This window comes from Pogoniulus pusillus, chromosome 1 (assembly GCF_015220805.1).
Source record: "Pogoniulus pusillus isolate bPogPus1 chromosome 1, bPogPus1.pri, whole genome shotgun sequence".
In the NCBI taxonomy this organism is placed as follows: Eukaryota; Metazoa; Chordata; class Aves; order Piciformes; family Lybiidae; genus Pogoniulus; species Pogoniulus pusillus.
The window spans coordinates 2,312,655-2,340,435 of record NC_087264.1 but is presented as its reverse complement, the minus strand read 5'-3'; the positions used below and the strand labels follow the sequence as shown (position 1 = coordinate 2,340,435).

The 27,781-nt window shown below is 49.7% G+C and overlaps 1 protein-coding gene across 2 annotated transcripts in view; it reads right to left on the bottom strand.

Moving 5' to 3' along the window:
- Positions 1-487: 487 nt before the first annotated feature.
- TMEM260 (transmembrane protein 260) overlaps positions 488-27,781 on the bottom strand; it is a 57,791-nt gene continuing 30,497 nt past the window's right edge. The window contains exons 5-16 of one of the 2 annotated variants that reach the window (XM_064152674.1): positions 21,151-21,264; positions 17,606-17,785; positions 15,154-15,194; positions 13,964-14,047; positions 12,333-12,450; positions 11,339-11,511; positions 9,739-9,910; positions 8,659-8,807; positions 7,346-7,522; positions 6,155-6,208; positions 5,670-5,760; positions 488-1,116 (exon numbers count right to left, since the gene is read on the bottom strand). In XM_064152674.1, the coding sequence (XP_064008744.1) occupies positions 853-1,116; positions 5,670-5,760; positions 6,155-6,208; positions 7,346-7,522; positions 8,659-8,807; positions 9,739-9,910; positions 11,339-11,511; positions 12,333-12,450; positions 13,964-14,047; positions 15,154-15,194; positions 17,606-17,785; positions 21,151-21,264 (1,617 nt within the window). In that variant the 3' untranslated portion in view covers positions 488-852. The remainder of the gene's footprint in view (positions 1,117-5,669; positions 5,761-6,154; positions 6,209-7,345; positions 7,523-8,658; positions 8,808-9,738; positions 9,911-11,338; positions 11,512-12,332; positions 12,451-13,963; positions 14,048-15,153; positions 15,195-17,605; positions 17,786-21,150; positions 21,265-27,781) is intronic. The other variant, XM_064152679.1, reaches the window with a different exon arrangement.

Genomic DNA, 27,781 nt, shown 5'->3' with positions numbered 1-27,781 from the left:
CCACCACCTCCCTGGGCAGCCCATTCCAATGCCAATCACTGTAACAAAACAAGGTGTCCCTGGAGCCTTCTCTTCTTCAGGCTGAACAAAATCCCATCCCCTGCAAAGCAAGGAAGGCAGAGAGAGCTGGGTTGGTTTCTCCCTACCATCCCACATCAGGAGGACACTGTGTCTGCAGCACCCTTGGGCTACAAGCACAGCCAAGGAACGGTGAATGATCAGGCTCTCACAAACAGCACCACCCCATGAGCTTGTCTTGGTGGGAACCTCCCCAGCCATGCTCTCCTCTGGCCATAAAAACACACAGGCACTACACAGCTAAAGAAAAAATAGCCTTTGGAAACATCTTGGCTCAGCAGAGGAACATCCTCATCCTTGGCTCAAGGGACAGAGAGAACATTTAAAGGCTAAATACGTTTTCTCCATCTATAAAGGATGCTGCATCCATTAGCAAAGGTCTTCACACAGGTTTCTTCTGAAAGCAAACTGCTTTTTGAAATCCCAGTGGTTTATTTAACCATGAGCTGCTTTCCCCCCCACAAACAAAACAGCACAAACAGTTGCAACAGCAACTGCAAGCAGGGTGGCAACAGCAATCAAACTCCAAATGTCAGTGCGCTGCAGGGAGGCAGTCACACTTGATTTCATAGTATCAACCAGGTTGGAAGAGACCTCCAAGCTCAGCCAGTCCAACCTAGCACCCAGCCCTGGCCAATCAACCAGACCATGGCACTCAGTGCCTCATTCAGGCTTTTTTTTCCTCTCTGCTGCCACTTCTGTTGCTTTTAAACTCTGTTCTCACACCAGAGCTGACTTCACGATCGCGGCACTACAGCAGGTGGGTGGAGGAGCTCACTGCCTCCGATCTTCTTTCCTTCTCCTCAGACTCTGCAGCTCTTTCTTCAGGTGCTTCACAGCCTGCAGAATGTCCTGGAGCTGGGGATCATCCTCTGCTTTCTCAACATACAGAAGGAAATGTTTCACCGTTTCAGAGAGCAGCACTTCAGGCTCCACATCCGCCTGCTGGAGACGCAACATCCTCTCGCAGGCGATGGCATAGTTTTTGTGCCAGTTCACTGGGTGACTGGAATGAGAGCTGACAATTTCTTTGTATGACTGTTAAAAGGACAAAAAAAAACCCAGAAAGGGGATATATTAATTGAATGAAGGAGACCAACAGCTCTTAACCGTGCTTCAAAACTGCCCCTAAAGGACCAGATGCTATTTAGATGCCCAAGGCCAGAGTTGGAGCATTTCTCTAACTCCCTGTGTGCAATGGAGTGAATCAGAAATCCAAGGGGGGGGTGGGGGGGATGAAATGGTTCCCTTCCTGCAGCAGCTGCTTGTTTGGAAACGTTACAGATGATGGTGGTGACCCCACTGTGTGTCACGTGCTGCCCCCACCAAGGCCTTACACCAGCCCAGGGGAAATACAAATACTGAGCTGCTGTGCCTGCAAAGACTTGAGGAAGGTAGGAGAGCCCTGCAGAGGGACCTGGCCAGGATGGATGGATAGAAGCAAGCAGGATGGAAGAGACCACCATGGTGCCACACCTAGTTGGCAGCTGGCACTAGTGGTGTTCCCCAAGGATCAGTGCTGGGCCCAGCCCTGTTCAACATCTTTACTGATGAGCTGGAGCAGGGGATTGAGTCCAGAATCAGATGACACCAAGCTAGGAGCAGCTGTGGAGCTGTTGGAGGGCAGGAGAGCCCTGCAGAGGGATCTGGCCAGGCTGCATGGGTGGGCAGAGGCCAATGGGATGAGACTGAACAAGGCCAAGGGCAGGGTTCTGCACTTTGGCCACAACAACCCCAAGCAGCACTTGGGGCTGGGGCCAGAGTGGCTGAGAGCAGGCAGGCAGAGAGGGAGCTGGGGGTGCTGGTAGACAGGAGCTGGAGGTGAGGCAGCAGTGCCCAGGTGGGCAGCAGAGCCAATGGCATCCTGGGCTGGCTCAGGAGCAGTGTGGGCAGCAGGACAAGGGAGGTTCTTGTGCCCCTGTGCTCAGCACTGCTCAGGACACCCCTGGAGTGCTGTGTCCAGTTCTGGGCTCCTCAATTCAAGAGAGATGTTGAGGTGCTGGAAGGTGTTTGGAGAAGGGCAGCAAGGCTGGGGAGGGGCCTCCCTGTGAGGAGAGGCTGAGGGAGCTGGGGGTGTGCAGCCTGCAGCAGAGGAGGCTCAGGGCAGAGCTCATTGCTGTCTGCAGCTGCCTGCAGGGAGGCTGTAGCCAAGTGGGGTTGGGCTCTGCTGCCTGGCAAGTAGCATAGAACAAGGGGACAGTGTCAAGTTGTGTTGGGGGAGGTCTAGGCTGGATGTTGTTAGGAAGTTGTTGTCAGAGAGAGTGATTGGCATTGGAATGGGCTGCCCAGGGAGGTGGTGGAGTCTGTGTGCCGGGAGGTGTTCAAGCAAAGCCTGGCTGGGGCACTTAGTGCCATGGTCTGGTTGACTGGATAGGGCTGGGTGCTAAGTTGGGCTGGATGCTCTTGGAAGTCTCTTCCGACCTGGCTGATTCTATGATTTTTTTCTCCTCAGTGTTTCAGATCAGGATGTCCTCCACAGCACTTTAGCAGTTTGTTGACCAGAACAAGCATATTTACAAGCACAACAGCAGGCACATACCTAAGAACTTGGCTGTACAGCAAATATAAGAGCAAAGCAGGTGAGAGTTCAAAGCAAACTATTTCTTGGCTCTTTGCTGGAGTATGAATCTCCTCTCTCTACTGACAGACTTACAATTTTGGGCAGCTGTTGGCATTTTGGGCACTCCAGTATTTCCAGAGATACCTACACCAGCTTATGGGTGCAGCTTTGGTGTAGGTATCTTTGATAGGTAGGTAGAATCATTGAATCAACCAGGTTGGAAGAGACCTTCAGGCTCAGCCAGGCCAACCTAGCACCCAGCCCTGGCCAACCAACCAGACCATGGCACTAAGTGCCCCAGCCAGGCTTTGCCTGAATACCTCCAGGGACAGCAACTCCACCACCTCCCTGGGCAGCCCATTCCAATGCCAATCACTCTCTCTGGCAGGAACTTCCTAACAACATCCAGCCTAGACCTTCCCAGCCACAGCTTGAGACTGTCCCCCCTTCTTCTGTTGCTGCTTGCCTGGCAGAAGAGACCAACCCCACCTGGCTACAGCCTCCCTTCAGGTAGTTGTAGACAGCAATGAGGTCACCCCTGAGCTTCCTCTTCTCCAGGCTAAACAACCCCAGCTCCCTCAGGTAGGTGTAGGTAGGTAGGTAGGTGTATATATATATATATATATATATATATATATATATGTATGCATATATATATATATACCTTTAATAGGTAGATAGATATCTTTGGTGTAGGTAGCTTTGATAGTTAGGTATAGGTAGGTGTATATATACACCTTTGATAGGTAGATAGGTTGCTTTGATTGGTGTAGGTAGCTTTGATAGGTGGGTAGGTACAGGTATAGGTAGGTATATATATACCTTTGATAGGTAGATATGTATCTGATTGGTGTAGGTAGCTTTGATAGGTAGGTAGGTATAGGTAGGTATATATATGTACACACCTTTGATTGGTAGATAGGTACTTTTGATTGGTGCAGGTAGTTTTGATAGGTAGGTAGGTGTAGGTATAGATATATATATATATATATACACACCTTTGATAGGTAGATAGGTAGCTTTGATTGGTGCAGGTAGCTTTGATAGGTAGGTAGGTATAGGTAGATATATATATACACACACCTTTGATAGGTAGATAGGTATCTTTGATTGGTGTAGGTAGCTTTGATAGGTAGATAGGTGTAGGTGTAGGTTGGTATATATATATGTATATCATAGAATCATAGAATCAACCAGGTTGGAATACACCTCCAAGCTCATCCAGTCCAACCTAGCACCCAGCCCTAGCCAGTCAACCAGACCATGGCACTAAGCGCCTCATCCAGTCTTCTCTTGAACACCTATATATATATATATATATATACACTTAGGTAGATAGGTACCTTTGATTGGTGCAGGCAGCTTTGATAGGTAGGTGTAGGTATAGGTTGGTATATATACATACTTAGGTAGATAGGTACCTTTGGTGCAGGCAGCTTTGATAGGTAGGTGTAGGAATAGGTTGGTATATATACATACTTAGGTAGATAGGTACCTTTGATTGGTGTAGGTAGCTTTGATAGGTAGGTAGGTGTAGGTAGAGGTAGATATATATATATACACACCTTTGATAGGTAGATAGGTAGCTTTGATTGGTTCAGGTAGCTTTGATAGGTAGGTAGGTGTAGGTATAGGTAGATATATATATATACACACACCTTTGATAGGTAGATAGGTAGCTTTGATTGGTGCAGGTAGCTTTGATAGGTAGGTGTAGGTATAGGTTGGTATATATACATAGGTAGATAGGTACCTTTGATTGGTGTAGGTAGCTTTGATAGGTAGGTAGGTGTAGGTATAGGTAGATATATATATATATATACACACCTTTGATAGGTAGATAGGTAGCTTTGATTGGTTCAGGTAGCTTTGATAGGTAGGTAGGTGTAGGTATAGGTAGATATATATATATATACACACACCTTTGATAGGTAGATAGGTAGCTTTGATTGGTGCAGGTAGCTTTGATAGGTAGGTGTAGGTATAGGTTGGTATATATACATAGGTAGATAGGTACCTTTGATTGGTGTAGGTAGCTTTGATAGGTAGGTATAAGTAAGTATATATACATACCTTTGATAGGTAGGTATAGATAGGTATTTATGCATACCTTTGATAGGTAGGTATCTGTGATTGGTGCAGGTAGCTTTGATAGGTAGGTATAGATAGGTACAGATAGGTATTTATGCATACCTTTGATAGGTAGGTATCTGTGATTGGTGCAGGTAGCTTTGATAGGTAGGTATAGATAGGTATTTATGCATACATTTGATAGGTAATTATCTGTGATTGGTGTAGGTAGCTTTGATAGGTAGGTATAGATAGGTACAGATAGGTATTTATGCATACCTTTGATAGGTAGGTATCTGTGATTGGTGCAGGTAGCTTTGCTAGGTAGGTATAGGTAGGTACAGATAGGTATTTATGCATACCTTTGATAGGTAGGTATCTGTGATTGGTGGAGGTAGCTTTGATAGGTAGGTAGAGGTAGGTATATATACATACCTTTGATAGGGAAGTAGGTATAGATAGGTATTTATGCATACCTTTGATAGGTAGGTAGGCATCTGTGATTGGTGTAGGTAGCTTTGATACCTACAGCAGCTTATGCTTTGGTGTGAGAAGCAGCAGAAATAATTTGCACTGAGAAGACTGTCGGATTTGACACTTGCTGGCTTAGATGCATGACTGTGTAATGACAGAGGGGACAAATGCAGAGAGGGGACTTCAGGACAAGCAATCTCCTGGCAGGGGTTTGGAGACCAGCACAGACAAGGTAATTATAGTAAAAGCAGGGTGTCAACTGGTTAGTTTTGGTATCTTCTGTGACCGAGGGAGCAAGTAGGAATGGATAAAATCCCTGACCAAACCTCTTTGAATCTGCTATACTCTCAGTTTGGATCAACAAGGGAGAATGCAGATTACAGGAGCTATGTGGAGACACCCTATTTCCATGGAGCCCAGAAATTCAGAAGGAAAAAGAGCAGCAAGGAGACTGCAGGGACAATTCATAACCAAATACCTGACTTACAGTGTATGCAAAGGTGTAAAGCAGTGATTTCATTTCTGCAGACACACTGGCAGTTTCTGCAAGGTTGAATATAAAGAAAGCTGTTTTCATCCTAGGAGAATAAGAAAAGCTTCCATGGAACTTCTTAACACAAGCAGCTCACATCACACAGTGATACACACCTCCCATATACCCATGTGCAGGTCTGTGCTGTTTTGGTTGCTAGTGATGCAAAATTCTCTCCACGATGTATTCTCACCCTGTGTCCCAGTTACCCTCTACTCCTTCAAGTGGTTTTGGTGAACAAAACCATCACCACTTTCCTGAAGGACCTGCTGGTGGCCATGCACCCTCTGTCTCATCCTGCCAACCTTTTCCTTCTAAAGCTTGGCACACTTAGATCCAATAAAGCCATGCACTGTCAAGCTGCTCGCTCTGATGTGTGTTTCCACGCCACTGAGCTGGCATTACCCACTGGCTGCTGGGAGGGAGCAAAGGAGCATCACCTGGCTTGCCACATCTCCTCGTTAGCAACAGCTTCCCAGGAAGAGGGCTGGAAACTAAATGAGAATGAGAATAAAATTCAGACAGTAGATCCATGTTGCTGTGGTTCATTCACCAAGCAATCAACCTTCTAACCCAGCCAAATACACACCTCCCAGGCAGAAGAAAACCTATCATGAAGCCTGTGGCTCTGAGTACAGTGAATTCAGAGGATTCTCACTCCTTCCTACAACTTCATTCCTCTCTCCCTCCATAGAAGGACCCTCTGGTGTATCAGGTGTTTTACAGCATCCTACCTATCTTTATCATAAGAGATGCTTTTCACCATCCATTACAGTTCAGTTTATGACATTTAAAGCTTTGGATACTCCAAGTCATAGAATCAAGCAGGTTGGAAGAGAGTTCCAAGCTCAGCCAGCCCAACCTAGCACCCAGCCCTAGCTAACCAACCAGACCATGGCACTAAGTGCCCCAGCCAGGCTTGGCTTCAACACCTCCAGGGACAGCAATTCCACCACCTCCCTGGGCAGCCCATTCCAATGCCAATCACCCTCTGGCAACAACTTCCTAACAACATCCAGCCTAGACCTCCCCTGGCACAGCTTGAGACTCTGTCCCCCTCTTCTAGTGCTGCTTGCCTGGCAGCAGAGCCCAACCCCACCTGGCTACAGCCTCCCTGCAGGCAGCTGCAGACAGCAATGAGCTCTGCCCTGAGCCTCCTCTGCTGCAGGCTGCACCCCCCCAGCTCCCTCAGCCTCTCCTCACAGGGCTCTGCTCCAGGCCCCTCCCCAGCCTTGCTGCCCTTCTCCAAACACCTTCCAGCACCTCAGCATCTCTTTTGGCTCCTGATAAAGTTTTAGGAATTGGGCCCAACATTTGACTGGAAGCATCATCTCTAACTTTTAATGCTAATAAAAATGTAGATTTATTATATGTTCCAGTACACAAAATGTTATGATTATGGCTCACATTTCACTTCTCTAATACTGCAATGGATGTGGCTATGCTGCTGGCGGAATAATGAGCAGGAAGGAATCACAGGATCATAGAATCAAGCAGGTTGGAAGAGTCCTCCAAGCTCAGCCAGCCCAACCTATCACCCAGCCCTAGCCAAGCAACCAGACCATGGCTTCAAGTGCCTCATTCAGTCTTTTTTGGACACCTCTAAGAACAGATTTGCCTCTGCCTCATACCTGCCATAGTCTTCAGTCCAGTTATAGAGGTTTCTTGTGAGATGAGTCCACTCTGCTGGGTCAAAGGCAACATCAGAAGGCACCAACTTCTCACACGTACCCCATGGCCAGAGCGAATAGCTCCTCCTCCAGGTTGAGTCACCTTCATGAAGACCTATGCAGACAAATACTTCTTTACTGCCAAAAAGAACAACCAGAGAGAGCAACCATGAAGCCATGCCAAAGACCAGAGACTGCCAAACATGCTTGAGCAAACCACACTCCCACTGCAGTGCACCCAACAGGTACTCAAGCAGCACACAGCCTGAGGCGTGGATGCCTGCCCAGAGCACTGCACATCAGAAAGGGGCATGGCTCTGGGCTGGTCTGCAAAACAGCAAGTGCAAACCCCACCTAGCACTGCAAATCTTGTGCAGACAGCACAGGAGACACATCCTCTCCCCTACAGTGGACCTCACAAGCATGCCAGAAGCTGTAGGAGAAGCTCATTTCCTCCTGACAGCACGTGGCAACGTTATTCTGCCTACCCACACCCATGAGGGTGACCCTGCCTGGTCTAAATGGTGAGGAGAAAGGAGCATGAGAGTGGTGAGAGGCTGCAATGGGTTGCCCAGGGAGGTGGTTGAGGCCCCATGGCTGGAGGTGTTTAAGGCCAGGCTGGCAGAGGCTGTGGCCAGGCTGCTCTAGGGTAGGGTGTCCCTGGGCATGGCAGGGAGGTTGGAACTGGCTGCTCCTTGTGGTCCCTTCCAGCCCTGCCTGATTCTATGATTCTAAATGCAGATGCTATTCTTATTCATCTGAGTATCTAATCCTTTCTCCACTCTTCCTAAGCTATTTTTATAGGATGATTATTCCTGGAAACACATTCATTCTATGCTAATCAGTTGGCCACAAGGAAAGAGAAGCAGCAGCAATTTGCTCTCCAACAGCCATCATTTTGAGCACAGGGGAACGTTCCCTATTTCCATCATTGAATTGTATCAGCAACAAAATCATCAGTAAATACTCTCTCTGCCATCACCTTCTCATTTTTCCCCTACCTTAAAAACCCCAAACCCACCTGACAACAACAGGCAACATTACATCTGCATGGAGCTACTTCTGCACAGGTCTTTGCTTTAATTGCACCAAAATCATCTCACCACCAGGGAGGAACTCGGTGGAGAAAATGGATCTGTTTTTTTGGAGGCAGCACCAAGCTGTTCCATAAACAACTCCAAGGGAAACACCAAAATAAAACCCCCAACCAACAACAAAACACAAAAAGGGCTAAGATTGGATGAAAGCTCTTAGACAGGAAAGGAAATGCTTACTGTTTGTTTACTTTGAGGAAATGATGGAGATTGAAAGTGAGCTTCCCATCGGGCAATACTCCTTCCACAGGATTCCACTGGTCCCCAGGAAAATAAACATCAGGTAAATGCTTTGCCAGCTTGGGTAAATACCATTTGTAAGTCATCATCTGCCAGCACAAAGAGGAGGAAAATTAAAACAAGAAACAAAGTTTTCATCCCTTTTACATCCAGAAGCTGCAGGAAATGAGTTCTGCTAGAGGAGTGATTCTGGATGAGACACTTAGTGCCATAGAATCATAGGATCAACCAGGTTGGAAGAGACCTCCAAGCTCATCCAGTCCAACCTAGCACCCAGCCCTGGCCAATCATAGAATCAATCAGGTTGGAAGAGACCTCCAAGAGCATCCAGTCCAACCTAGCACCCAGCCCTGGCCAATCATAGAATCAATCAGGTTGGAAGAGACCTCCAAGAGCATCCAGTCCAACCTAGCACCCAACCCTAGCCAATCATTATAGAATCAATCAGGTTGGAAGAGACCTCCAAGATCATCCAGTCCAACCTAGCACCCAGTCCTATCCAGTTATCTAGACCATGCCACTAAATGCCTCATCCAGGCTTTACTTGGTCATGAGACTAGTTGATTGGATAGGGCTAGGTGCTAGGTTGGGCTGGATGAGCTTGGAGGTCTCTCCCAACCTGGTTGATTCCATGATTCTAAAAGCCTGGATGAGGCACTTAGTGCCATGGTCTGGTTGCTTGGCCAGGGCTGGGTGCTAGGTTGGACTGGATGAGCTTGGAGGTCTCTTCCAACCTGGTTGATTCTCTGATCTGGGTATCTGCCATGTTGGAAGAACTTGGACTTGCCCTTTTCTCCACCTGCTACAGAATCCCTGTTAGCTTTTTGGGCTGCAATGAGACTTGCACACCATTCCCCATCCCAGAACCCCCCCATGACCCTTCCACACAACACCCCAACATTTCTGCACAGTTGAGTTTTATTCAGAGACCCCCAACGAGGACAGAGAGGAACAACTAAACTTTGCCTCCTGTTTTTAAACATCTCCTTTGCCCCTTTTCATATTCCCTTCTGAACCTACCTCCTGGTCTATTAAGGTGACATCTGGCCTCATCCCCTCACAATAATGGACATAACGAAGAGCATTCCCAGGTAAGTCTCCTCTTAGCAGGATGACTGCATCCATTGGCATAGAGGACAGCAGATTCCTTGCAAACTTGTCCACAATGTAGTTGTTGCTCTGATCACAAATGCTTAAGGGAACAAATGAAAAGCAGCATTTCAAAATGTGATGTTTTTGGATGGGTTTGACTACCTTCAAACCAATTTTGTCCAATAGGTAATCCACAGGGGAAGTCCATCCTGGTCTCATCTCACTGAAAAGCATTATCATAGGATCATAGAATGGTTGGAAGGGACCTCAAGGATCATCCAGCTCCAACCCTCCCACCATAGGCAGGGACACCTCCCACTAGAGTAGGTTGCTCAAGGCCTCAAACCCTATGAGGAGAGGCTGAGGGAGCTGGGGGTGTTTAGCTTGGAGAAGAGGAGGCTCAGGGGTGACCTCATTGCTGTCCACAACTACCTGATGGGAGGTTGTAGCCAGGTGGGGTTGGGCTCTTCTGCCAGGCAAGCAGCACTAGAAGAAGGGGACACAATCTCAAGCTGTGCCAGGGCAGGTCTAGGCTGGATGTTGTTAGGAAGTTGTTGTCAGAGAGAGTGATTGGCATTGGAATGGGCTGCCCAGGGAGGTGGTGGAGTCTGTGTGGCTGGAGGTGTTGAAGCCAAGCCTGGCTGGGGCACTTAGTGCCATGGTCTGGTTGCTTGGCCAGGGCTGGGTGCTAGGTTGGACTGGCTGAGCTTGGAGGTCTCTTCCAACCTGCTTGTTTCTATGGTGCTATGATACTCATTCAACCTGGCCTTGGACACCTCCAGGAAGGGAGCATCCACAACCTCCCTGTGCAACCTGTGCCAGTGTCTCACCACCCTCACTGCAAACAACTTCCTCCTAACATCTAGTCTAAATCTCCTCTCTGCCAGTTCAAACCCATTCCTCCTCATTCTCTCATTACAAGACCTTGTCCATAGTCCCTCCCCAGCCTTCCTGTAGCCCCTTCAGACACTGGAAGGCCACTATAAGGTCTCCTCAAATCCTTCTCTTCTCCAGACTGAAGAGCCCCAACTCTCTCAGCCTGTCCTCACAGCAGAGCTGCTGCAGCCCTCTCAGCATCTTGGTGGCCTCCTCTGGACTCACCCCAACAGTTCCATGTCCCTCTTGTGTTTTCTTGTTTATCTCCACTTACAGAGAAACCAAGGTAGAGAAATGAAGCATTCAGACTCAGTCCCCAGCACCAGAGACACAAGGACAGATAAATAATAAAGGGCAGACTGATGAGTTACTTTCATGAGGAGTTTATGCATCTACAGAGTTTTCTTCCTTCAGCCTATGTGAAACCTCCACTAACAGCCTAAAGTCAGTGCTTGGTGAGGGAGCTGAAACAAGGGAGCATGTCAGGCTGTGACCATGCAAGGTGGGATGTGTAAAAGGCTTTTTCCACTTGAAGGAAACAGCAGAAACCTCCCAGCAGAAGTGTGTGGGAATTACAGGGGCATCCTGACTGGATAGCAACACCACAGCCCCAGGAGGCTGCACCAAGACACATTTCCATGGGAATTGTTACCTGTAATTTGCCCAAATTTGAGAAGAGACAAGAGTGAGAGCAGAAAGCCATTCCAGCCACAGCAGCACCTGACTGCCCTTCAGCATGGCACTTCCAACTGAGATGAGTGTGGCCAGCCCCAGCCCTGCCAGCACAGCCACCACAGCACTGCTCTGCAGCCAGAATCGCTCCACCTAGGAGACAAAACAGACTCTGTTTCCCCAGCTAGACACATAGCTGCATTTCTGCCCCTTACACAGCTTCAAGCCAGCCTCCTGCTCTTGATCAGCTCGTGCACAGGATCACAGGGTGCTAAGGGTTGGAAGGGACCTCCACAGACCATCAAGTCCAACCCCCCCTGCCAGAGCAGGATCATGGAGTCTAGCTCAGGTTGCACAGGAACACATCCAGATGAGTCCTGAAAGCCTCCAGAGAAGGAGACTCCACAACCTCTCTGGGCAGCCTGCTCTCTGGGCTCTAGTGCTCCAAGACTCTCACAGTGAAGAAGTTCTTCCTCATGTTGAGGTGGAACTTCCTGTGCTGCAGTTTACCCCCATTGCTCCTTGTCCTATCCCTGGGCACAACTGAGAAGAGTTTGTTCCCTCTCTCTTGATTCCCAGCCCTCAGACACTTACAAACATTGATTAGATCTACTCTGAGTCATCTCAAAGCCCATACTCCTCAGACCCTCCTCACAGGGCAGTGCTCAGCCCTTTAATTATCTTTGCAGCCCTCCCCTGGACTCTTTCAAGAAGTTCCCTGTCCTTCCTGAACTGGGAAGCTCAAAACTGAATGCAATATTCCAGGTGAAGTCTCACCAGGGCAGAGTAGAGGGGGAAGAGAACCTCCCTCCATCTGCTGTCCACATTCCTCTTAGGACATTCTTGCCTAGACACTTTCTCTCTCAGGTCACTGCAAGATGCAAGTGTTCAGCTGCCAGCAGACTTCAGACAGCAGCAGCCAGGGAGACTTGCAAAAGGGAACAGGGCAGAGCAATATTTGGAGTGCAACTTACCACACCCAGAAAGAGAGGCTTAGTAATATCCAAATTGGCTCTCCATGCAAAGAAAAGGGAATAAAGGCAGAGCATTCCAGTGAAGAGCCAGATCACAGATGACTTCTGCTGCTTTGTCCTGGTAAGAAAAAGGAAAAGCAGCTCTTGAGTGGCAGGATGAGACAAGAGACACAGGTACAGTATGCTTGCAAATGACTACCACTCTGTAAACCCAGATCTGTTTCATACAAGGAGCTGATGAAGCCTTTCTGAACCTTTCAAGTGGGTAAATGCTTCAAATCAGAACAAAATTGGGGCCAGAGTGGCTGAGACCAGCCAGGCAGAGAGGGACCTCAGGGTGCTGGGAGACAGGAGCTGAAGCTGAGGCAGCAGTGCCCAGGTGGGCAGCAGAGCCAATGGCATCCTGGGCTGGCTCAGGAGCAGTGTGGCCAGCAGGACAAGGGAGGTTCTTCTGCCCCTGTGCTCAGCACTGCTCAGGCCACCCCTGGAGTGCTGTGTCCAGTTCTGGGCTCCTGCATTCAAGAGAGATGTTGAGGTGCTGGAAGGTGTTGAGAGAAGGGCAGCAAGGCTGGGGAGGGGCCTGGAGCACAGCCCTGTGAGGAGAGGCTGAGGGAGCTGGGGGTGTGCAGCCTGCAGCAGAGGAGGCTCAGGGCAGAGCTCATTGCTGTCTGCAGCTGCCTGCAGGGAGGCTGTAGCCAGGTGGGGTTGGGCTCTGCTGCCAGGCAAGCAGCAACAGAACAAGGGGACACAGTCTGGAGTTGTGGCAGGGGAGGTCTAGGCTGGATGTTGTTAGGAAGTTGTTGTCAGAGAGAGTGATTGGCATTGGAATGGGCTGCCCAGGGAGGTGGTGGAGTCTGTGTGCCTGGAGGTGTTGCAGCCAAGCCTGGCTGGGGCACTTAGTGCCATGGTCTGGTTGCTTGGCCAGGGCTGGGTGCTAGGTTGGGCTGGCTGAGCTTGGAGCTCTCTTCCAGCCTGGCTGATTCTATGATACCAAACCAACTGGTCAACCTTTCTATTTTTATTTCCTCAACACAAAAGTGAGGGGAAAAGTAACACATAAAAAATTGGGGTTGAGATAAAGAGAGAAGATAAGAGTTTACTATTAATCTACTATTTTAAGCTCTCAGAGAGTGACAGGAGTGGAGGGAATGGAGCAAAGCTGGAGGTGGGGAGAGTCAGGCTGGAGGTGAGGAGGAAGTTGTTGAGCAGGAGAGTGGTGAGAGGCTGGACTGGGTTGCCCAGGGAGGTGGTTGAGGCCCCATGGCTGGAGGTGTTTGAGGCCAGGCTGTGTGAGGCTGTGTGCAGCCTGCTCTAGGGTAGGGTGTCCCTGGGCATGGCAGGGGGGTTGGAACTGGCTGCTCCTTGTGGTCCCTCCCAACCCTGACTGATTCTATGATTCAACTCCATCCATGACATCAAACTTCCATTTTCAAAGCAAAAACCATCAGAATTTCAAGATTTTAAAGCCTGCCATCTACAAAGCCACAGGGTTATCAGTAGCAAGAATATTTTGCTCTTAACTAACAGGTAGCCACAGCCAGTTGCCAAATTTTTTGCACCAGCAAGCAGAAGGCTGAGAAACCTGCAGCCAATAAAAAGTGCACAGGAGACAATCTTCTCTTTCAACTTACAGCAGCACTGAGCTCACACAGGCCACGAGTGCCAGAGCAAGGACTGGAAGGGAGAGCTCCAACTTCATCTGTGCCAGTTGAAAACTGTGGAGAAACAAATGCATAGATGTGTCATTCCCAAATCAGAGAATCAAGCAGGCTGGAAGAGACCTCCAAAAGCATTCCAGCCCAACCTATCACTCAGCCCTACCCAAGCAACCAGACCATGGCACTAAGTGCCTCAGCCAGGCTTGGCTTCAACACCTCCAGCCACAGAGACTCCACCACCTCCCTGGGCAGCCCATTCCAATGCCAATCACTCTCTCTGACAACAACTTCCTAACAACATCCATCCCCTGGCACAGCTTGAGACTGTGTCCCCCTCTTCTAGTGCTGCTTGCCTGGCAGAAGAGACCAACCCCACCTGGCTACAGCCTCCCTGCAGGCAGCTGCAGGCAGCAATGAGCTCTGTCCTGAGCCTCCTCTGCTGCAGGCTGCACACCCCCAGCTCCCTCAGCCTCTCCTCACAGGGCTGTGCTCCAGGCCCCTCCCCAGCCTTGCTGCCCTTCTCCAAACACCTTCCAGCACCTCAACATCTCTCTGCAATGGAGGAGCCCAGAACTGGACACAGCACTCCAGGGGTGGCCTGAGCACTGCTGAGCACAGGGGCAGAAGAACCTCCCTTGTCCTGCTGCCCACACTGCTCCTGAGCCAGCCCAGGATGCCATTGGCTCTGCTGCCCACCTGGGCACACTGCTGCCTCATTTTCATCCTACTATCCACCAGAACCCCTAGGTCCCTTTTTTCCTGGCTGCTCTCAGCCACTGTCCCCAGCCTGTAGTGCTGCTTTGCACTCATTTCACAGCCTTGCACTCAACTGAAGTGTCAAGAGAAGCAGGGAACAAGCACAACATAAGATACTCCTATTCCCCTCTGGTCAAGCCTACCATAAATGGGAACAAGCTGAGTCTGCATGTCATGATCTTGAAAGAAAAATCACTTGGAAGAGTGCTCCAGCATTCTTCCTTCTGACAGCGCAGAGACATGGACTGGATGATCTTGGAGGTCTCTTCCCACCTGGTTGATTCTATGCTGTCCCTGTGTCAGCTTTGGACCAAGCTGAGGAACGACAGGACAGGAGCCTGGTCCAAGTGACAGCAGCAGCAAATGGATTCTCCCCACTAGAAGGCAACGTGCAGATTTTTACTCACAGCAGCATCTCTTTCATACTGGATCCTGTCTCAGACTTGGCCTAGATGTAAAAGAAAGAAAACCCATGAGAAAGCCCCGGCCATGACTCCAGGACAAGGATATCTTCTCATTCACTGCCTGCAATGCCCTGAGCACACAGGGCTTCTCCAAACCCTTTTCAGGTGTTACTGCAAGGTGGTCACAGGGAACAGGAATTGCTTAAACACCAAAAAGACAGCAAATTCTACTCAAGCCTTCACTGCAAGGCTTTCTCCAGGGTCCTTGTTTCACATCATGTCACTGTGCAGGGCTCACAGCCTGGATCAGTATTTTTCCAGGTGCCACCAACCTATTGCCCTGTGAATTGAGCACGTTGTGAGGCTTGGCTATGATCCCTGCTGTGTCATCGCAGGCTCACAGATGTCAGGGGTTGGAAGGGACACAAAGAAATCGTTGAGTCCAACTCCCCTGCCAGAGCATGAGCACAAAATCTAGCTCAGGTCACACAGGCTCCAGAGAAGGAGACTCCACAACCTCTCTGGGCAGCCTGTGCCAGGGCTCTGGGACCCTTACAGGAAAGAAGTTCTCCCTTGTGTTGAGCTGGAACCTCCTGTGCTGCAGCTTACACCCATTGCTCCTTGTCCTGTCACAGAGTCTGTCCTGTCCTGTGAGCAGAGCCTGTCCCCCAGCTCCTGACCCCCAGCTCTCAGGTCTTTATAGACACTGATTCAATTCCCTCTCAATCTTCTCTTCTCCAGACTAAGCAGCCCCAGGTCCCTCAGCCTCTCCTCATCAGGCAGTGCTCCAGTTCCCTCATCATCTTTGTAGCTCTCCACTGGACTCTCTCCAGCAGATCCCTGTAGTTCTTAAACTGGGGAGCCCAAAACTGAAGGCAGTGCTCAAGATGAGGTCTCATCAGGGCAGAGTAGAGGGGGAGGAGAACCTCCAACTCTGACTGATTCTATCTCCAGCCATGGGGCCTCAACCACCTCCCTGGGCAGCCCACTCCAGCCTCTCACCACTCTCATGCTCAGGAACTTCCTCCTCACGGCCAGACTGACTCTCCTCACCTCCAGCTTTGCTCCATTCCCACCAGTCCTGGCACTCCCTCACAGTCTCAAAAGTCCCTCCCCAGATTTTTTGGAGCCCCCTTCAGATGCTGGAAGGCCACAAGAAGGTCCCCTGGGAGCCTCCTCTGCTCCAGCCTGCACAGCCCCAACTCTTTCAGTCTGTGCTCACAGCAGAGCTGCTGCAGCCCTCTGAGCATCCTCCTGGCCCTATGATGAGCACATGGACCTTGATTCCTGCTTCCTCACCAGATTCACCCCTCTGCCCTCTGTCCTGACAGGCAGAGTTGTGTGAGATCTCTATGAAATACATTAGAGTTTATATTGCAGGGTCTTGTAATTCATGGCACAAGTCTGGGAAAGAAGAGATGCTCTGCAGAGGTAAGAAATTGCCTTCAGAGGTAACCCCACTTGGCTACAACCTCCCTTCAGGGAGTTGTAGACAGAAATGAGCTCTGCCCTGAGCCTCTTCTTCAATAACCTTAAGGAAGATGGGGAAGGAGTCAAGTGGCAGAAAAGCAGCAAAGCAGCAGTCAAAACAGCAGCAGAGGAAGATCACAAGATCACAGGATGTTAGGGGCTGGAAAAGACCCAAGGAGATTATTGAGCCCAACTCCCCTGCCAGAGCAGGTCAATATTATCTAACACAGATCACAGAGGAACACATCCAGACAGGCCTTGAAAGTCTCCAGAGAAGGAGAGCAATGGGCACAGCAGAAGCAGCAAGGGGCAGGTCCAGGCTATGCATCCAGCCATAAAGCTCCTCAATTAGAGAGAGATGTTGAGGTGCTGGAAGGTGTTTGGAGAAGGGCAGCAAGGCTGGGGAGGGGCCTGGAGCACAGCCCTGTGAGGAGAGGCTGAGGGAGCTGGGGGTGTGCAGCCTGCAGAAGAGGAGGCTCTGGGGTGACCTCATTGCTGTCTACAACTACCTGAAGGGAGGCTGTAGCCAGGTGGGGTTGGGCTCTGCTGCCAGGCAAGTAGCAACAGAACAAGGGGACACAGTCTCAAGTTGTGCCAGGGCAGGTCTAGGCTGGATGTTGTTAGGAAGTTGTTGTCAGAGAGAGTGATTGGCATTGGAATGGGCTGCCCAGGGAGGTGGTGGAGTGGCTGTGCCTGGAGGTGTTGCAGCCAAGCCTGGCTGGGGCACTTAGTGCCATGGTCTGGTTGCTTGGCCAGGGCTGGGTGCTAGGTTGGACTGGATGCTCTCGGAGGTCTCTTCCATCCTGCTTGATTCTATGATTCTATCCACTGCTGCCATTCTGTAGCCTACCCTTACAATGTTCACCTCTCCACTCAGAGCTTCCACTTCTAACTTTCTCTGTTCCAAACTCTTTCCTGTCTGAGCTAGAAATCGACCTCCAACAGCCACAAAGGTAATGCAGAACAAAATGACCTCTTATTTTACCAGATTGAATGTCCCATATTCCTCCCTGAGAAAGTGGGTCCAAAAGCCCTGAAAAGTTGTCTGGTCTCCCCATGTCCACCGAGCTCGATTGAGGTAGGACGAAGCCGGGAGGTAGAGATAAGGCAGCAAACCAAGCGAGAAGCAGAAACCCAACTTCAGCAAGTGGCCTGGGGACAATTCCTGCACCAAAAGAGATGTCATATTGCATAACAATGTTTATTTTAATCAAGGATGGATTTTCAAGAAGAGATGAAGAAGGGGGGGGGGGGGGGGAAGAAACCCCAAACCCAACCAACCAAACCCACTCCACCATCAAATATATTTACACCGAGCTGATCTCTCAATTTAGAGTAAGTCCCTCCAAAATGCTCTGTTAAACCTTCTGATTTTTGTGGATTACTAAGGAAAACTGCATCAAAACTGATCTCCTTTGCATGGCAGGGTGAAATTTAAAGTGAAGCAAATAATATTAGCTAAGGAGTCAGGAGTATCAGACTCATTGCATCTTTCACATTTAAATCGTGGCATGACATGCCTAGATGGCTGAAGCACTGCAAGGCTGAGATAACCCACTTTGCAGCGATTAAGAGTTGGCTGGTATTCCATCTGGCAAAAAAGGGAAGCAAAAAATGCTGCTCTGAGTACTACTAGGCACACCATCACCAGCATCAGGAGGCAGTTTTGCCTTTTACTTCATCAGGATTGCGGCGGTTCCAATGGACAGGCCAACTTTTAGGGGGGGATTTCTCAAGACTGCCTAAGGGGGTCAGGAAGAAAAGACTTTCAAAGGGCCCTCTGTGCCTAACTCCTTTAAGTGCTTTGGAAAATGCCACCCTAGAATCTAAGTGATATGGAAATGCCACCCTAGAATGTAAGTGATACGGAAAATGCCACCCTAGAATGTAAGTGATATGGAAATACCACCCTAGAATGTAAGTGATATGGAAATGCCACCCTAGAATGTAAGTGATATGGAAATACCACCCTAGAATGTAAATGCTTTGGAAAATGCCACCCTAGAATGTAAGTGATATGGAAAATGTCACCCTAGAATCTAAGTGATATGGAAATGCCACCCTAGAATCTAAGTGATATGGAAATGCCACCCTAGAATGTAAGTGATATGGAAAATGCCATCCTAGAATCTAAGTGATATGGAAATGCCACCCTAGAATCTAAGTGATATGGAAAATGCCACCCTAGAATGTAAGTGATATGGAAAATGCCACCCTAGAATGTAAGTGATATGGAAAATGCCACCCTAGAATCTAAGTGATATGGAAAATGCCACCCTAGAATCTAAGTGATATGGAAATGCCACCCTAGAATCTAAGTGATATGGAAAATGCCACCCTAGAATCTAAGTGATATGGAAATGCCACCCTAGAATGTAAGTGATATGGAAAATGCCACCCTAGAATGTAAGTGAAATGGAAAATGCCACCCTAGAATCTAAGTGATATGGAAATGCCACCCTAGAATCTACGTGATATGGAAAATGCCACCCTAGAATCTAAGTGATATGGAAAATGCCACCCTAGAATCTAAGTGATATGGAAATGCCACCCTAGAATCTAAGTGATATGGAAAATGCCACCCTAGAATGTAAGTGATATGGAAAATGCCACCCTAGAATGTAAGTGAAATGGAAAATGCCACCCTAGAATCTAAGTGATATGGAAATGCCACCCTAGAATCTACGTGATATGGAAAATGCCACCCTAGAATCTAAGTGATATGGAAAATGCCACCCTAGAATCTAAGTGATATGGAAATGCCACCCTAGAATCTAAGTGATATGGAAATGCCACCCTAGAATGTAAGTGATATGGAAAATGCCACCCTAGAATGTAAGTGAAATGGAAAATGCCACCCTAGAATCTAAGTGATATGGAAAATGCCACCCTAGAATGTAAATGCTTTGGAAAATGCCACCCTAGAATCTAAGTGATATAGAAAATGCCACTCTAGAATGTAAATGCTTTGGAAAATGCCACCCTAAAATCTAAGTGATATGGAAGTGCCACCCTAGAATGTAAATCATATGGAAAATGCCACTCTAGAATCTAAGTGCATTGGAAAATGCCACCCTAGAATCAAAGTGATATGGAAAATGCCACCCTAGAATGGAAATGCTTTGGACAATGCCACCCTAGAATCTAAGTGATATGGAAATGCTACCCTAGAATCTAAGTGCTTTGGAAAATGCCACCCTAGAATCTAACAGATATGGGAAATGCCACCCTAGAATCTGATATGGGAAATGCCATCCTAGAATGTAAATTATATGGACAATGCCACCCTAGAATCTAAGTGATATGGAAATGCCACCCTAGAATCTAAGTGATATGGAAAATGCCATCCTAGAATCTAAGTGATATAGAAAATGCAACCCTAGAATGGAAATGCTTTGGACAATGCCACCCTAGAATGGAAATGCTTTGGAAAATGCCACCCTAGAATCTAAGTGATATGGAAAATACCACCTTAGAATGGAAATGCTTTGGAAAATGCCACCTTAGAATGCTGCAGGCTTGCTTTATGGTTAGCCACTGCCCTGTCAATCAAAGCACTTGGGGTGATGGGGAAGAGGCACCATCTAGGCTGATCGTCTGCAGAGCAGAATCATAGACTGGTTAAGGTTGGAAGGGATCTCAAAGATCATCCAGTTCCAACCCCCACCATAGGAAGGGACACCTCCCCATGGGAGGGACAACTCTCTCCTAGAACAGGTTGCTCAAGGTCTCATCCAACCTGGTTTTGAACACCTCCAGGGAGGTTGTGTAGCACAGAATCACTGAATGTGATCTTTGATGGGGCTGCAGTGGGTTAATCATAGAATCACAGAATCAGTCAGGGTTGGAAGGCACCACAAGGAGCAGCCAGTTCTAACCCCCCTGCCATGTCCAGGGACACCCTACCCTAGAGCAGGCTGCACACAGCCTCAGCCAGCCTGGCCTCAAACACCTCCAGCCATGGGGCCTCAACCACCTCCCTGGGCAACCCAGTCCAGGCTCTCTCCACTCTCCTTCTCAACAACTTCCTCCTCACCTCCAGCCTCACTCTCCCCACCTCCAGCTTTGATCCATTCCCCCCACTCCTGGCACTCCCTCACACCCTCAAAAGTCCCTCCCCAGATTTTTTGGAGCCCACTTCAGATGCTGGAAGGACACAGGAAGGTCCCCTGGGAGCCTCCTCTGCTCCAGCCTGCACAGCCCCAACTCTTTCAGGCTGTGCTCACAGCAGAGCTGCTGCAGCCTCTGAGCATCCTCCTGGCCCTGCTCTGGACACTCTCCAGCATCTCCACAGCCCTCTTGTCCCAGGGGCTCCAGAACTGGATGCAGGACTCCAGGTGGGGTCTCAGCAGAGCACAGCAGAGGGGGAGAATCTCCTCACCTGATAGCCTAGTTGGGTTGTGACCAACTACTTTAGACAGCCTGTTAACTGCTCCTGTTTGTACACCTGTGCAGAAGTGGCTCAAGTGCTTGGAAGGAATTACTTACTGTCTGATCAAAGCAACAGACACAGGCCAGGAAAATACATACCCTCTTCCTGAAGAGCCTGAAGAGTACCCAAGGCACAATACAAGCAACATAAAGCACTATGGTGTGCTGGTTGCACAAGCTGAGCCCACAGCAAAAGGCACCAAGTTTAGAGATCTGAAAGGAGAAAACAAAATAAAACCAACCAACCACAACCCCCAAACAACACATTCACAAATACTCTTAGCACCTGGCACAAGCAGCTGGAGATGAAAGGAGCTCCACTGCAGCCCACAGCACACTCAGTGCAGAAAGGCACATGGATAGCTCAGCACTGCTCATTTTAATACAGATAACACAGGCTGCACCTGATTGCTTTGGGGGAGATTTCACCTGTTGAACAGAAAACTCAGTTTAAGAAGTGCCCAGCACAACAGCCACATCACCACACCTGTCACAATGAAATCATGCAACCTGGTTCTTGAACCTCTGCTACGTAGAAGACTGCCCAGGAGTCACATTAAACAAGTGGAGCACTTGCAGCCCAGAGAGCCAAGCAGAGCCTGGGCTGCAGCAGCAGCAGTGTGGCCAGCAGGGCCAGGGAGGGGATTCTGCCCCTCTGCTGTGCTCTGCTGAGACCCCACCTGGAGTCCTGCATCCAGCTCTGGAACCCTCATTCCAAGAGGGCTGTGGAGATGCTGGAGAGTGTCCAGAGTAGGGCCAGGAGGATGCTCAGAGGCTGCAGCAGCTCTGCTGTGAGCACAGACTGAAAGAGTTGGGGCTGTGCAGGCTGGAGCAGAGGAGGCTCCCAGGGGACCTTCTTGTGGCCTTCCAGCATGTGAAGGGGGCTACAGAAATGCTGGGGAGGGACTTTTGAGGCTGTCAGGGAGTGACAGGAATGAGGGGAATGGAGCAAAGCTGGAGGTGGGGAGATTGAAACTGGAGGTGAGGAGGAAGTTGCTGAGCAGGAGAGTGGTGAGAGGCTGGACTGGGTTGCCCAGGGAGGTGGTTGAGGCCCCATGGCTGGAGGTGTTTGAGGCCAGGCTGGCTGAGGCTGTGTGCAGCCTGCTCTAGGGTAGGGTGTCCCTGGGCATGGCAGGGGGGTTGGAACTGGCTGCTCCTTGTGGTCCCTTCCAACCCTGACTGATTCTGTGATTCTAACTCTGAACAATGTAAAGTTTCCAGTAGCCACACCTTAAAAGCAGGTTCATTGAATGGGTTGGATTGGAAAGGACCTCTAAGAACATCTAGTTCCAACCCCCGTGCCGTGGGCAGGGACAGCTCCCACTAGACCATGCTGCTCAAGGCCCCATCCCACCCAGCCTTGAAAACCTCCTGTGAGGGAGTCTCCACAACTTCCCTAGGCAACCTGTGCTAGTGTCTCACCACCCTTACTGTAACAAATTTCTTCCTCACATCCAGGCCAATGGCATCCTGGGCTGGCTCAGGAGCAGTGTGGGCAGCAGGACAAGGGAAGTTCTTCTGCCCCTGTGCTCAGCACTGCTCAGGACACCCCTGGAGTGCTGTGTTCAGTTCTGGGCTCCTCAATTCAAGAGAGATGTTGAGGTGCTGGAAGGTGTTTGGAGAAGGGCAGCAAGGCTGGTGAGGGGCCTGGAGCAGAGCCCTGTGAGGAGAGGCTGAGGAGCTGGGGGTGTGCAGCCTGCAGCAGAGGAGGCTCAGGGCAGAGCTCATTGCTGCCTGCAGCTGCCTGCAGGGAGGCTGTAGCCAGGTGGGGTTGGGCTCTGCTGCCAGGCAAGCAGCAACAGAACAAGGGGACACAGTCTCAAGCTGTGCCAGGGCAGGTCTAGGCTGGATGTTGTTAGGAAGTTGCTGTCAGAGAGAGTGATTGGCATTGGAATGGGCTGCCCAGGGAGGTGGTGGAGTCTGTGTGGCTGGAGGTGTTGCAGCCAAGCCTGGCTGGGGCACTTAGTGCCATGGTCTGGTTGGTTGGCCAGGGCTGGGTGCTAGGTTGGGCTGGATGAGCTTGGAGGTCCCTTCCAACCTGGTTGTTTCTATGATTCCTTAAAAATATTTTTCTATGATTCCTTAAAAATATTTGTGGAGCTCAGAGCTGCCCTGTGGCACTCAGAACAATCTCAGTAATTTCTGATGTACACTGATGAAATCCAAGCACATCCCTGAAGCCCTCTGCATGACCCTCTGATTTATGGCATGTGCTGTGAGCCTGTTCTTAGCAGCCTGGGTTCACAGCAAGGGATGCCAGACACTTGGAAAACTTTTGAAACAGGCTCCTTCCTGCTTCCAAACTTCTCACTGGAATCTGGCACAGGAAACAAGGGAGAAGGCTGGAAAATGCCCAACTCCATCTTCACCAAGTTGAGGTTGTAGTGTCTTTGGAAAAGGAAAGGCAAGAGAAAAGGGAAGTGGAAAAGGGAAATATAATGGGGAGGGAAAAGGGGAAGAGAATGGGGAAGGGAGAGGGGGAGAGGGCGAGAGGGGGAGAGGGGGGGAGGAAAAAGGGGGAAGGGGAAAAGGGGGGAGGGGAAAAGGGGGGAGGGGAAAAGGGGGAAAGGGGGAAAGGGGGAAAGGGGGAAAGGGGGAAAGGGGGAAAGGGGGAAAGGGGGAAAGGGGGAAAGGGGGAAAGGGGGAAAGGGGGAAAGGGGGAAAGGGGGAGAGGGGGAGAGGGGAGAAGGGGAAAAGGGGAAAAGGGGGAAAGAGGAAAAAGGGGAAATGGGAGAGGGGAATAAAGGAAGGGGAAGGGGAAAGGGGAAGAAAGGAAGGGACAGGGAAGACAGGAACAGGAAGGAGAAAGGGGAAGGGGGAAAGGAGAAGGGGGGAAAGACGTAAGGGGAAAAAAGGAAGGAGATGGGGAAGAAAGGAAGGAGATGGGGAAGAAAGGAAGGAGATGGGGAAGAAAGGAAGGAGATGGGGAAGAAAGGAAGGAGACAGGGAAGAAAGGAAGGAGAAAGGGAAGGAAAGGGAAAGGGAAAGTCCACTGGTGAAAGAAGGTCTCCGTAAGCACCGCTAAAAGATGTTATTTGAGAACTGATGAAGCTGAGTAAACTACCACTGCAGCCTGCTCAAATTCTAGCCTAGGCTGACAGAAATCCTTTTATTCACACACAGTTTAGAGGAGTCACAGCAGGCAAGTCTGGGAGAGGAGAGGAGATCAGATGTTCAGGCAAACAGACGGAGACAGAACAAGGCTGCTGAGGAGAAGCATCACTTGGCTGCCTACTCTGCTTATGAAGCAAAGAATGCAGTATGAAATGCAAAGTCTCTGCACCTAACAATGCCATTATTTCAGGGGCACATTTAATTTCCAGAGAACTGACTGAAAATTTGCTTGCTTCTGGATTTTCTTTGCTTCCCCACCCCAAATAAACCTGAAATTGTGAGTAGGGAAATAGAGCTGCTTACCCCGAGGGGAAAAGAGCAATTCTGAAAAGACAAATGTGAGCACCCACAGCCTAGTTTGAGCCTTTTATATCATAGAATCATAGAGTCAGTCAGGGTTGGAAGGGAGCACAAGGAGCAGCCAGTTCCAACCCCCCTGCCATGCCCAGGGACACCCTACCCTAGAGCAGGCTGCACACAGCCTCAGCCAGCCTGGCCTCAAACACCTCCAGCCATGGGGCCTCAACCACCTCCCTGGGCAACCCACTCCAGCCTCTCACCACTCTCCTGCTCAGCAACTTCCTCCTCACCTCCAGCCTCACTCTCCCCACCTCCAGCTTTGCTCCATTCCTCCCACTCCTGTCATTACCTGATATCCTCAAAAGTCCTTCCCCAGCTTTTTTGTAGCCCCCTTCAGATCCTGGAAGGCCACAAGAAGGTCACCTGGGAGCCTCCTCTGCTCCAGCCTGCACAGCCCCAACTCCTTCAGTCTGTGCTCACAGCAGAGCTGCTGCAGCCTCTCAGCATCCTCCTGGCCCTGCTCTGGACACTCTCCAGCATCTCCACAGCCCTCTTGTCCCAGGGGCTCCAGAGCTGGATGCAGGACTCCAGGTGGGGTCTCAGCAGAGCAGAGCAGAGCAGAGGGGGAGAATCCCCTCCCTGGCCCTGCTGGCCACACTTCTGCTGCTGCAGCCCAGGCTCTGCTTGGCTTTCTGGGCTGCAAGTGCACACTGCTGGCTCCTCTTGAGCTTCTCCTCCAGCAGCATCCCCAAGTCCCTCTCCTCAGGGCTGCTCTCCAGCCACTCACTGCCCAGCCTGGATTGGTACTTGGCATTGCCTCCACCCAGCTGCAGGACCTTGCACTTGCTCTTGTTGACCCTCCTGAGCTTGGCTTGTGCCCACCTCTGCAGCCTGCCCAGGTGCCTCTGGATGGATCCCTGCCCTCCAGCCTGCCTGCTGCACCACACAGCTTGGTGTGGGCAGCAAACTTGCTGAGGCTGCACTCAGTGCCTCTGTCCATGGCACCCACAAAGATGTTGAACAAGAGTGGTGCCAGGACTGATGCCTGAGGGACTCTGCTTGTCACTGCCTGCACTTGGCCATGAAGCCATTGACAGCCACTCTCTGGGTGCCGCCCAAATATGCAGGAACCAAACTTTGCACCAAAACATTCAGACAAAGATTAGTTTGTTTTTCCTTTTTTCACCTTGTGTGAACTAAACAAAGCAACCCTGAACACATCCAACAGTTCCCAGCAGGAACAGGGATGGGCATCACCAACTCTTAAGCCAAGCAGACAGGTTTAGCAACATTTAGCACTTCTGAACATCCCAGGTAGGGCAAGGATGGACACCACCAACTCTTAAGCCAAGCAGACAGGTAACTCTTAAGCCAAGCTGAAAGGTAACTCTTAAGCCAAGCAGGCAGGTAACTCTTAAGCCAAGCTGAAAGGTTTAGCAATGTTTAGCACTTCTGAACATCCCAGGTAGGGCAGGGATGGACACCACCAACTCTTAAGCCAAGCAGACAGGTAAGTCTTAAGCCAAGCAGGCAGGTTTAGTATCCTTTAGCACTTCTGAACATCCCAGGTAGGGCAGGGATGGACACCACCAACTCTTAACCCAAGCAGACAGGTAACTCTTAAGCCAAGCTGAAAGGTAACTGTTAACCCAAGCAGGCAGGTAACTCTTAAGCCAAGCTGAAAGGTTTAGCAATGTTTAGCACTTCTGAACATCCCAGGTAGGGCAGAGATGGGCACCATCAACTCTTAAGCCAAGCAGACAGATAACTCTTAAGCCAAGCAGACAGGTAAGTCTTAAGCCAAGCATACAGGTTTAGCATCGTTTAGCATTTCTGAACATCCCAGGTAGGGCAGGGATGGGCACCATCAACTCTTAACCCAAGCAGACAGGTAACTCTTAAGCCAAGCTGAAAGGTAACTCTTAAGCCAAGCAGACAGGTAACTCTTAAGCCAAGCAGACAGGTAACTCTTAAGCCAAACAGACAGGTAACTCTTAAGCCAAGCAGACAGATAACTCTTAAGCCAAGCAGACAGGTAACTCTTAAGCCAAGCAGGCAGGTTTAGTATCCTTTAGCACTTCTGAACATCCCAGGTAGGGCAGGGATGGACACCACCAACTCTTAACCCAAGCAGACAGGTAACTCTTAAGCCAAGCTGAAAGGTAACTGTTAACCCAAGCAGGCAGGTAACTCTTAAGCCAAGCTGAAAGGTTTAGCAATGTTTAGCACTTCTGAACATCCCAGGTAGGGCAGAGATGGGCACCATCAACTCTTAAGCCAAGCAGACAGATAACTCTTAAGCCAAGCAGACAGATAACTCTTAAGCCAAGCAGACAGGTTTAGCATCGTTTAGCATTTCTGAACATCCCAGGTAGGGCAGGGATGGACACCACCACTCTTAAGCCAAGCAGACAGGTAACTCTTAAGCCAAGCTGAAAGGTAACTCTTAAGCCAAGCAGACAGGTTTAGCATCGTTGAGCACTTCTGAACATCGCAGGTAGGGCAGGGATGGGCACCACCAACTCTTCACCCAAGCAGACAGGTAAGTCTTAAGCCAAGCAGACAGGTAAGTCTTAAGCCAAGCAGACAGGTAAGTCTTAAGCCAAGCAGACAGGTTTAGCATCGTTTAGCACTTCTGAACATCCCAGGTAGGGCAGGGATGGGCACCACCACTCTTAAGCCAAGCAGACAGGTAACTCTTAAGCCAAGCAGGCAGGTTTAGTATCATTTAGCACTTCTGAACATCCCAGGTAGGGCAGGGATGGGCACCACCAACTCTTAAGCCAAGCAGACAGGTAACTCTTAAGCCAAGCAGGCAGGTTTAGTATCATTTAGCACTTCTGAACATCCCAGGTAGGGCAGGGATGGGCACCACCAACTCTTAAGCCAAGCAGACAGGTAACTCTTAAGCCAAGCAGGCAGGTTTAGTATCATTTAGCACTTCTGAACATCCCAGGTAGGGCAGGGATGGGCACCACCACTCTTAAGCCAAGCAGACAGGTAACTCTTAAGCCAAGCAGGCAGGTTTAGTATCATTTAGCACTTCTGAACATCCCAGGTAGGGCAGGGATGGGCACCACCAACTCTTAAGCCAAGCAGACAGGTAACTCTTAAGCCAAGCAGGCAGGTTTAGTATCATTTAGCACTTCTGAACATCCCAGGTAGGGCAGGGATGGGCACCACCAACTCTTAAGCCAAGCAGACAGGTAACTCTTAAGCCAAGCAGGCAGGTTTAGTATCATTTAGCACTTCTGAACATCCCAGGTAGGGCAGGGATGGGCACCACCAACTCTTAAGCCAAGCAGACAGGTAACTC